The 11,117-nt window shown below is 40.2% G+C and overlaps 1 protein-coding gene across 1 annotated transcript; it reads left to right on the top strand.

Annotated features, from left to right (window-relative positions):
• Positions 1–653: 653 nt before the first annotated feature.
• Positions 654–10,607, top strand: LOC103070219 (piwi-like protein 3). The gene is given in 9 exon segments (XM_007472149.1): positions 654–717; positions 720–785; positions 788–861; positions 987–1,090; positions 3,311–3,381; positions 3,766–3,919; positions 4,594–4,719; positions 9,656–9,802; positions 10,481–10,607. Coding segments are annotated over 9 exon segments (933 nt in total).
• The last annotated feature ends 510 nt before the right edge of the window (positions 10,608–11,117 follow it).

Below are 11,117 nucleotides of genomic sequence, written 5' to 3'. Positions count from 1 at the left end.
CACAAAAAAAAAAAAAAAAAAAAAAAAAAAAAAAAAGAATATACTGATGATTTTTCCCATTAGTCGGAAACAAGCCAAGCAGTAGCCTCTCTTCTTAACTGCTCAGTGTCCTACTGGAGGTCCTGGCGAGGGTTTGGAAACTTGCTCTGCTGCTTGTAAATCAGGCAGTTTCCACAACAGCCCCCAAGTTTGTTTGCTGGTGGGGGCAGATAACAGTATTTATCTCAGTCGATTGGTGAGAGAATTAACTGAATCAAGTAGAATGCTTGGGAAGCGCCCCACACAGAGTGATCATCCCATCGACGGTGACTGTCCTGAGGATGGTATAGTTCAGTCTATGTTTTTAACCCGTCCATGTTGACTTCATGATAAACTTCTGGAAATGGAATGACTCCTGGGAATGGAATGACTAGGATGAAAGGGTTTTGCAAGTTTAAAGGATCGATGCATATTTCCAAATGCCTGTCTCACAGCCTGTCTCTTCCATACACTCACACTCACACTTGTTGAATGCAGTGTGATGCTAGACCCTTCACCCTCATGGATTCAGATATCTATTTAATAAATAGTCTCTACTTTGTCAGTGCTACACCTATATAGCTTCCTCGACACGCATCAATTTCTCACGTCATTGTGTTCTTGCATTTTGGGGAATGTCATGTTTGCTTTCTTTCAAGGTCCTTTTCTTGCTGCCCACTGAAAATAAAGAAATTTATGATGCGTAAAAAGACATCTGTGTGTCAATTACCCAATTCCAAGCCAGTGTGTGTTGAAACGGACCTTAGAGAGACCATCGCTACAAAGATTGCCCTGCAGATGAACTGCAAGCTAGGAGGTGCGCTCTGGAAGGTGGATATAGAAGTACGTGGGGATTTTGTTGCCTTCTCTTGCTTTCATCCGTCTTTGGTAGAATTTGTTAAGGTCCTATTTAATTGGAAATTTGCTTCATGTTCTAACTCAATCTGCTACCTTGTTTAAAATTTAAGTTGCAGAATGCAATGTTCATTGCTATCGATTGTTTCCACGGTATTATACATTGACGGAAGTCAGTCGCAGGATTTGTGGCAAGCATCGATCCAGACTTGACGCGGTGGGTAAGCTTTGGCAGACAGTGTTTAGTGGGGAGCTATCTGGAGGCCAGATAGGACAGGCGGACCTAACACACATTGTTGGCAAGCTCCATGGACAAGTTGTTCTTAGAGATGTGCTCTCCTGATCTTCTGGCAAAGTTAGGCTCCCAGAACATTTTGTATGGAAGCCTCTGATCATTCTCTATTGCTGCTTAACAACTATGACAAAATATGGCACCTTAAGACGACACTCACATGACCATGGACAGTCCTGTGGGTCAGATGCTGGGCACTGCGTGGCTCTCAGGGCCTTACAAGGCCAAGATTTTGTTTGTTTTTTTGGCTGCACTGCTCAGCATGCGGGATCTTAGTTCCCCGACCAGGGATCGAAACCATGCCCCCTGAGGAGGAAGTGCAGATTCTTAAACACTGGACCACCAGGGAAGTCCCAAGGCTGAGTGAAAAGTGTCATATAAGCCACATTCTCACCTGGAAGCTTGGGATCCTCTTTCCAGCATACGTCGATGTGACAGAGCCAATTTTCTTGTGATTGTGGGACAGAGGACCCCACTTCCTCGCTGGCTGTCACCTACAGTTAGTCTCAGCTTCTAGAGTTTCATCCGCGTTCCTTCTGATGTGCTCCCTGTCTCCCCTCCAACTTCCAACCCGCCAATTCACACTGTGCTATTGTTCTCTTTTGAATCTCTCCATGTTCCTCTTCTGTCATCAGCCAAAGAAAACTTGCTGATTTTAAAGGAGCTCATGAGGTCGGATATCATCCATCTGGAGACTCTCTTTATCCTAAAGTCAACTGTGCCATATAACATCACCACAGGGGCCAGATCTCAGTATGTTCACAAGTTCCAAGGATGAGGACAGGTAGAATTCTGCCAACCGCAGAATTTGATCAGTGAGCCTCTGCATAGGGACACATGAGGAAGCACTTAGGATATACGTGGGTGAAGACACATATGGGAACATACTCAGTGGCCTGTAGGTATAATAAGATCTTGTCTTCATAATTTGTATATAATGTACCTGAATAAGGAGATGTGCTTCTATATCCTATGATTCTCCTTTTCTCCAGGGACCTTTTATTTTCTGTGCTTAGAGTAGAAAATAAAACCCATAGTGCAGATGGGTTTGCATATTCTTCTCTTGTGCATTATGGTATGTGGGACAGTCACAAACCACCACTATGTTCAATGCTGTTTGTGGCCCACCAGGTATAATTCCACAGTATCCTTTAAGGATCTTTTTTTTTTCCCAGTCATACTCTAAATACAGTAACATGGATTTACTCTGCCTTTTTTAGTAGAAAATGTTGTGATAATAGGTAAAAAGTTAAGCTTGCATTCATGCAATAGATATTTTTTAGCACTTGCTATGTGTAAATACTGAGAATGCAGCAGTGAAAATGTAAAGCCAAAATACCTGATCCCATCCATTGGAGTTCAGATTCAGATGAAGATGCAAACATACATCATACCCTATCAGGTCATTCTAATACTCTGAAGTAAACAAAAACGCAGTAAGGGGATAGAAACTCGAGACAAACAGGTGATTTTACTTGATACCTTGAGCAGTGGTCACAATAGCTATTACTGTTTTGAAGCAAACTGCTCCCTCCAAAGCAGATTCATATGGATGAACCATTGTTTAAGACATTGAACTAAAGTAGGAGTCTCCAGAAAAACACTGGGTTTGCACTTTGTGGAATTCCCCAGGAGCTGAAACAATATGAGTCATATGTATTCAAAGCATGTATAATTTGTAGTTAATGTTAACAAATGTTTCCATTCTATCTTACTCTTTCTGTGCATTCAAAATGTTACAAAATTCCTAAGATATGTGAAGAGACCAATACCTGGATCTCTGCAACAGGATGAAGAATGGATCTTTAGGGCTTCCCTGGTGGCACAGTGGTTGAGAGCCTGCCTGCCGATGCAGGGGACATGGGTTCGTGCCCCGGGCCGGGAAGATCCCACATGCCACGGAGCAGATACGCCCATGAGCCATGGCCACTAGGCCTGCGCGTCCAGAGCCTGTGCTCCGCAACGGGAGAGGCCACAACAGTGAGAGGCCCACGTACCGCAAAAAAAAAAAAAAAATAATAATGGATCTTTAATTGGATCCTCAACTACTGATAGTGAATTTTTTTTGGTCATAGATTAATTTCATCATTTTGATTCTGAATTAATCTTGTTTTCCAAACTAATGGCTTATTTTTCTCCATACAGGTGGTTCTCTCAATGCATCATCCAGCAATCGGGGCAGGAGCTTGTCAATGGGCTGACGACCTGCTTGCACAGTCAGTGCCTGGTGGAGGCTGGAGGGCTTGAGTCTATACTGGTGGAGATACTGCTTCCCCACCTGGGACATCTGGCAATGAGTGAAGACACTTTTGGTTGTCACAGTGGGGATAGAGGTGCTATTGGCATCTAGTGGACAGAAGTTTAGGGATGCTGTTAAATGTCTTACCATGCATGGGACAGCAACACTCTCTGCCCCTGACCACCACAAAGAATTATATGGCTCAAAATTTTCATTCTCTTGTTAAGTATGGACTAGACTGAGGACTTAAGCAGTGTCCTGAAAGCTACCATGCTGACAAATGAACACAGAAGTTGTCAAAAATAGTGGCCACTTTGTTCCAAGTTGTGGTTTATTTATATTGTTTCTGACTTCCTTTCAGCTGCCTTGAAGCTCTGGTATGAACAAAATTCATCTCTGCCACATTCCACCATTGTGTATCGAGACGGAGTGGGAGATGGACAGCTTCAAGCACTGACTGACCAAGAACTAAAACAGATGGAGTCCTACTTAGAAAATGCTTACAGAGGACAAAAGTGGGTATATTACTCATGAAGTGCAGATTTTGTAAGCTTTACATTTTAGTTTCCGGGGGCAGGGGGAAATATCTACAACAATTGTGATGTGTGAATTGGAAAGCTGGATACAGAGGGCTTCCCCCTTTGTGTTCCATGCCCACGTCAGAGGAGAAAGCAGAACTGAAGCCTTGCGGTAGCAGGTTGTTTCCCCATATGGAACCCCATGATTCTTTCTCTTTTTCTAATCTCCTTCCAAACCCTGATGCAGGAGAGCTGGCTAACCTCAGATATTCCTAAAAGTCCATGAACATAGCCTGTCAATGGTTTGTACTTATCCAGCTCCTTTATCCTGGAGTTCTGTATGTCCCAGGACTGGGGATTCCTCTCAGTTCCCTTCTCTGGCCTCACCTGTTTGTCAGTGAAGCCTGGTGCCCAGCACAGACAGTACAAGTAATCCTGACCTTGGGAGGAAGGGACCCTTCCCCTAGGATCTGAATGGGTATGAATAGAAACCTCCTCCTTTACTTCCTGAATCAGGCTCTTGGATCTAAGACAGTAAAATTGGGGTGTGTGGAGAGCTACCATCTGCAGACTCCTTTTAATGGCTCCTACGTGTGGGCTGTTTTCGACACTCTGAATGCTTCTGAGATAACGCAGAGCAAACAGAGTGACACTGATCATAACCTTTTAAGTGTCAGACTAACTTTCATGGTGAAGAAACAAATAAACATCAGATTTTTTATTGAAAAGGATGAAGGAAGACTTAACAATCCATCTCCAGGAACGGTTATTGATTTAGGTGTGACTAGGACGGAATGGTAAGCCATATTTATTTTAACGATTCCTTTTTATTCAAATAGTAACAGAATTTTTTAAGGTTTGAATGATTTGGACGAGAAGGAAGAATTGACCTAAAGAAGGTTAAAAATGATAGGTATATTAGGGCTTCCCTGGTGGCGCAGTGGTTGAGAGTCCGCCTGCCGATGCAGGGGTGCACCGGTCTGGGAAGATCCCACATGCCGCGGAGCGGCTGGGCCCATGAGCAATGGCCGCTGAGCCTGTGCGTCCGGAGCCTGTGCTCCGCAGCGGGAGAGGCCACAGCAGTGAGAGGCCCACGTACCGCAAAAAAAAAAATAATAATAATAAAAAAATAAAATTCTCTGAGAAACAAAATGATTGAAGACAGAAAAAATTATCATCTAATATACCTTTTTTTTTTTTTTTTTTTTTTTTTTTTGGTCTGCGGAGCACAGGCTCCGGACCCGCAGGCTCAGCGGCCATGGCTCACGGGCCCAGCCGCTCCGTGGCATGTGGGATCTTCCCAGACCGGGGCACGAACCCGTGTCCCCTGCATCGGCAGGCGGACTCTCAACCACTGCGCCACCAGGGAAGCCCCTCCACTACTTTTTTTTCTCTGTAGTTGCAAGAATGTTGTGTAACTACACCATATAGTCCTTTTGAGATGGGCTTTTTTCACTCACATAATTCTCTGAAAGTTCATCAAAGATATTAGGTAAATAGTCTGTTCGTCTTTATGGCTAACTACTATTCGGTAGTATGGACGTTCTACAGTCAGTTTAGCCTTTCACCCACTGAAGGACATCTGGGTTCTTTCTAGTTTTTAGCTATTATGAATATAGCTGCTATAAACATCCATGTACAAGGTTTCTGTGTAAACATAAGTCTTCATGTCTCTGGGGAAAAAAGAGATGCACCATTGCTGGGGCATGTTTAGTTTACCGGTAAAAACTGCCCAAATGTTTCCTGGAGTGGCTGTACCATTTTACATTCTACCAGCAATCTGTGAGTGATCCAGATCCTCTCTGACCTCAGCAAAATTTGGTGTTCTCACTATTTTTTATTTTAGCCATTCTGACAGATATATAGTGGTATCTCATTGTGGTTTTCATCCCTGATAGCTAATGAATGTCAAAAATTATTTTTTCTCTGTAAATTCCTCTTTGTTTTCATGTCTTTTACCAATTTTACCAATTTTAAAATTTTTTTTTTTTTTTTTGCGGTACGCGGGCCTCTCACTGCTGTGGCCTCTCCCGTTGCGGAACACAGGCTCCGGACGCACAGGCTCAGCGGCCATGGCTCACGGGCCCAGCCGCTCTGCAGCATGTGGGATCTTCCTGGACCGGGGCATGAACCGGTGTCCCCTGCATCGGCAGGCGGACTCTCAACCACTGCACCACCAGGGAAGCCCAGGGTGTTTGTTTTTTATTGTTGATTTTTGAGAGTTATTTTATACACAGATAATGTGTTTGTATGATGCTGAGTCTTTGGAATCTACTGAAACTTTCTATATGACCTAAAACATTCTAAGATTTTTAAATTAGAAACATCTGTGCTTTAAAAGAATCTGTACTTGTCCGTTCTTCAGTGTAATGTCTGATATGTCTAGAGTTCTTTACATATTTAGACAATACTGCTTTGTTGGATGTTTGTTGCTAATATTTTCTCTCAATCTACAGTTTATTTCCTCCTCTTAACAAGGTCACAGAGCAAAATATTTTAATTTTGATGAAGTCCAGTTTATCAGTTTTTCCTTTTAAGGATTATACTTTGGGTGTGTCAGTTCTAAGCCTCTGCCTAGCCTCACATCTTAAAGATTTTCTTCCAGAATTTTTTCCAAAAAGTTTTATAGTTTTACATTTATATCTGTGATCCATTCTGATTACTTTTTGTGTATCATGTGACACTTAGGTTGTAGCTTTTTTTTTTTTTTTGGATGTCCAATTGCTCCAGCATCGTTTCTGGAAAAGGAACATCTTTCATCCATTGATTGCTTTTGGTCCTTTGTCAAAAATCAGTTGGGAATATTGCTGTGGGTCTATTTCTCAGTTATCTATCATTTTGCATTGATCTATGCACCTGTTCTTCTGTTGATACCACAAAGTCTTGATTACTGTACCTATAAAATAAGTTGTGAAATCAGGTGACTGATTCCTCCCATTTTCTTCTTTTAAAAAAAATTTGTTTTAGCTCTTCTAGTTCCTTTGCTTTTCCATATAAATATTGTAATAATCTCATCTATAACGATAAAAATCTTGGCTGGTATTTCAATAGGAATTACATTAAACCTGTAAATCATCCATAGGCAATTGATATGTTTACTAGGTTGACTCTTTCGATTCATGACCCTGGTATGCAGCTTCCTTTGTCTACATCATCTTTGATTTCTTTCACAGTGTTGTGTGGTTTTCAGCATGCAAATCCTGTGTATGTTTTATTAGAAATACACCTAAGAATTTCTTTTTTTCAGCTGTTGTAAATGTTAATTGTATCAATATTTTTAATTTTGTCCGTGTGTTCATTGCTGGTGTTAAAATTAAATACAAAATGGAGACTGGACTTGAAAATTCTCTCGAGTAGACAAAACCTGTTGAGCCACATAACTGATACTTAATTTAGCTTATCCTGCTGTGTAACCAAAACTCAACTTGGGTTGTTTCTTGTAAATGCCTCTGAAAATCATAAATGAAACAAACTGTTTTCCAAAATGGGAATAAGATAGCTGCTTTTAACTAATCCCCTGTCATTAGGAAAAACCCCAATGCTATAAACAACCTTTGTAAAGAATAAACAACTTCTGCATTTTCACTGTATAAGCAGTTCTATAGCAATGTATCTCTGAACTTCATTCCACTGTGGGTCTGAATGCTTCCAGCTCACAGACTGTTCTTATGTGCAGGATAAACTGATCACCTCCTCCTAATTACTATTTTATTGATACAGTGATTTTATTTTTGTTATTTCTGGATTTTTGATAGTAGTTTATTGAAATGTAATTGATTTTAATTAATTTTTATGTAAGTTTATGTCTATCTTGCAAAATGCTGAAATCATTTGTTCTAGAGTTTTGTTGTTCTCTGGATTGTGGTTTTTTTGTTTGTTTTGTGTTGGTTTTTCTTTTTTGGTAGATTCCTTGGGATTTTTCTCTATAGACGATCAAGTCGTCTGCAAATAAAGCACTTTTATTCTTCCTTTCCTTCATCTGAGAATGTTTTCATTTCCCATACATTCCTAAGGGACATTTTCACTAGATCTAGGATTCTAGGTTGACAGTTCTTATTTTTCAGTACTCAAGAAATGGTGTGCCACTTTCTTCTGGCTCGCATGATTTTTGATGAGAAATTCGCCATCACTTAGTTTTTCACTGATAAATAGTGTGTCATTTCTCTTTCACTGCTTTCCAGACTGTTTTCTCTGTCATTGGTTCTTAGAAATCTGACTAAGATGTGTCTTGGTGTGCATTTCTTTGGGTCTGTTCAGCTTGAAGTTCACTCAGCTTCTTGAATCTATGGGCTTGTGTCTTTTGTCAAATTTGAGAACTTTTCAGCCATTATTTTTTCAAGTACTTATTCACCCCGCCTTCTTTTTCTTCTTCCAGGACTCTGATGATGTGAATATAACATGTCCCTGAGACTGTGTTCATTACTGATCAGTCTGCTGTCTTTCTGTTGCTCAGTTGGGGTAATTTCTGGGGGTATAGCTCAGTGGTAGAGCATTTGACTGCAGACGGGTTAATTTCTATTGCTGTGTCTTCAAGGTCATTGATATTTCCCTGTGTCTCCATTATCCTAATCTTAAACCCACCCATTAATTTCTTTTAATTTTTCATTATTGTATTTTTCAGTTCTAAACTTTTCGTTTGGTTCTTCATTATATCTTCTCTTTCTTTGCCGAGATTTTCTATTTTTTCATTGATTTCAAGTATATTCTTTTTTTTTTTTTTTTTTTTTTTCTAGAATCTGTCATACAGAGTGAAGTAAGTCAGAAAGAGAAAGACAAATACCGTATGCTAACACATATATATGAAATTTAAGAAAAAAAATGTCATGAATAACCTAGCGGTAAGACATCACTGCTGTGGCCTCTCCCGTTGCAGAGCACAGGCTCCGGATGCGCAGGCTCAGCGGCCATGGCTCACGGGCCCAGCCGCTCTGCGGCATGTGGGATCCTCCCGGATCGGGGCACGAACCCGTGTCCCTTGCATCGGCAGGCGGACTCTCAACCACTGCGCCACCAGGGAAGCCCTTTCAGAGAATTTTAAAAACAGACAAATACTTATTGATCATTCTAAGATGATTCCGTTGTTAGGAAGAAGGCTAGAACTTCTGGTTAACTTTAGACTTGTAAAGTGAATTATGCAAATGAGAAAGTTATGCAAAACCACAGTAAGAAATAAAACAGGACATTCATACCAACAGATAGGGAGAAATGAATTAAATTTGAAGAAAGGCAGAAACACTGATTTTTCTAGTAGAAGGCATGAAAGGATTGAAGAAAACAAAGCAAATGAAAAGTACAATTAACATAAAGTATAACATAAAATGATATAAACATTCAATATTTACAATAAATTGGTTAAGCTTACCACTTATATAATTTAGGGAGTTTGAATATATTCTGGTGATTTGCAGGGATGGATATTCCCATCTTTCCCTGAATCTCTGAATCACATTACCTATGACCATGTCTAATGTGCTAATTTGATGTTTGCTGCCTCTAGGCATCAGTGCATATGCTTTTGAGTTTACATCCCATGAGCGTTATTAATTGTCAATGATTTCACTGTCCTTTGTAGATTTGCTTTAGCAAATCATTGCTCAACAGTTAGCCAGGCTTCTAAATATAAAGGAAACTCTGTATCATAGATTTCTGTAAGTTGTTACTTCAGAGACTAGGTTTGCTACATTGTTTTTCTTCTAAAATAAGCTTGATACCAATTATGTTCTATAATTCTAGGTATGACTTTTTTATTGTGAGTCAGTCTGTGAAAGAAGGCACTGGTACTGTCACTCCCACTCATTATAATGTCATCCATGACACGCTTAACTTGAGCCCAGACGCAGTACAGAGTCTAACTTACAAACTATGCCACATGTATTACAATTTTTCAGTAAGTATTTTTTTTCTTTAATTTGGTAATGTGCATCTGTTAATCCTATATCCTAATTTATCCCTCCCCCCTGCACTTTCTTCTCTGGTAACCATAGGTTTGTTTTCTGTGTCTGTGAGTCTGTTTCTACTTTGTAAATAAGTTCATTTGTATGTTATTTTTTAGGTTCTACATGTAAGTGATATCAAATAATATTTGTCTGTGATTTACTTCACTTAGTATGATAATATCTAGGTCCATCCATGTTACTGCAAATGGCATTATTTCATTCTTTATGAATGAGTACTGTTCTATTGTATACACATACCACATCTTTGTCCATTCATTTGCTGACGGACATTTAGGTTGCTTTTGTGTCTTGGCTATTGTAAGTAGTGCTGCTACGAACATTGGGGTACATGCATATTTTTGAATTAGAGCTTTCATCTTTTCTGGATATACGCCCAGGAGTGGGATTGCTGGGTCATATGGTAGCTCTGTTTTTAGTTTTATGGAGCCTCCATACTGTTCTCCAAAGTGGCTATGGTAAGTATTTTTTGATACTGATTTTCCTTCAGATCTGTGAAACTGTTCAAAATTGAATCTGCTTTTTGAACCTTGGATATCTATAAAAATTTAAACTTAGGGAAAGTAGACATAAAGGTAAAAAAATTGTTTTGGTTGATCTTTCTCCTAAACGGTATCATCTGAGTCCCTGCTCCTTGCCATTATGCCCATAAGCTGGCTTACCTGGTGGGCCAGAGTCTTCACCAAGAACCACATGGATCTCTGTCAAAACGTCTTTTACCTTTAACATAGAGAAGAAAGCATGATGGGATGTTGAAATCCACAATTTGTAAATTTATTTTCTCATTCTGCATCTGTACATCTGAAATTTTTTCCTAGCTGCATGATCAGAGCTTAAAACCATTCTTGACTGGACATGGACGAGACTCCAAGTCTGTTATGCTATTTTCAATACTACCACTAACTTAACATGAAGCTTCTCTTCTCCAGGCTGGAGAACTGACAGTGAGAGTTTTGTTTTAGAATTTACCTCTCAAATGTATTACAAGGACATTATCATTAAACATGCCTGAATATTCTGTACTCCAAGCAATGCTGCTCTAATTGTAAAGGTTGGGGGACTTCCCTGGTGGTGCAGTGGTTAAGAATCCACCTGCCAATGCAGGGGACACGGGTTCGAGCCCTGGTCCAGGAAGATCCCACATGCCGTGGCACAACTAAGCCCATGCGCCACAACTACTGAGCCTGTGCTCTAGAGCCCACAAACCACAACTACTGAGCCCACATGCCACAACTACTGAA

Source organism: Lipotes vexillifer, unplaced genomic scaffold, assembly GCF_000442215.2.
Source record: "Lipotes vexillifer unplaced genomic scaffold, Lipotes_vexillifer_v1.1 scaffold691, whole genome shotgun sequence".
Lineage (NCBI taxonomy): Eukaryota > Metazoa > Chordata > Mammalia > Artiodactyla > Lipotidae > Lipotes > Lipotes vexillifer.
The sequence above is the reverse complement of the archived record's forward strand: the minus strand, read 5'-3'. Positions and strand labels throughout refer to the sequence as shown.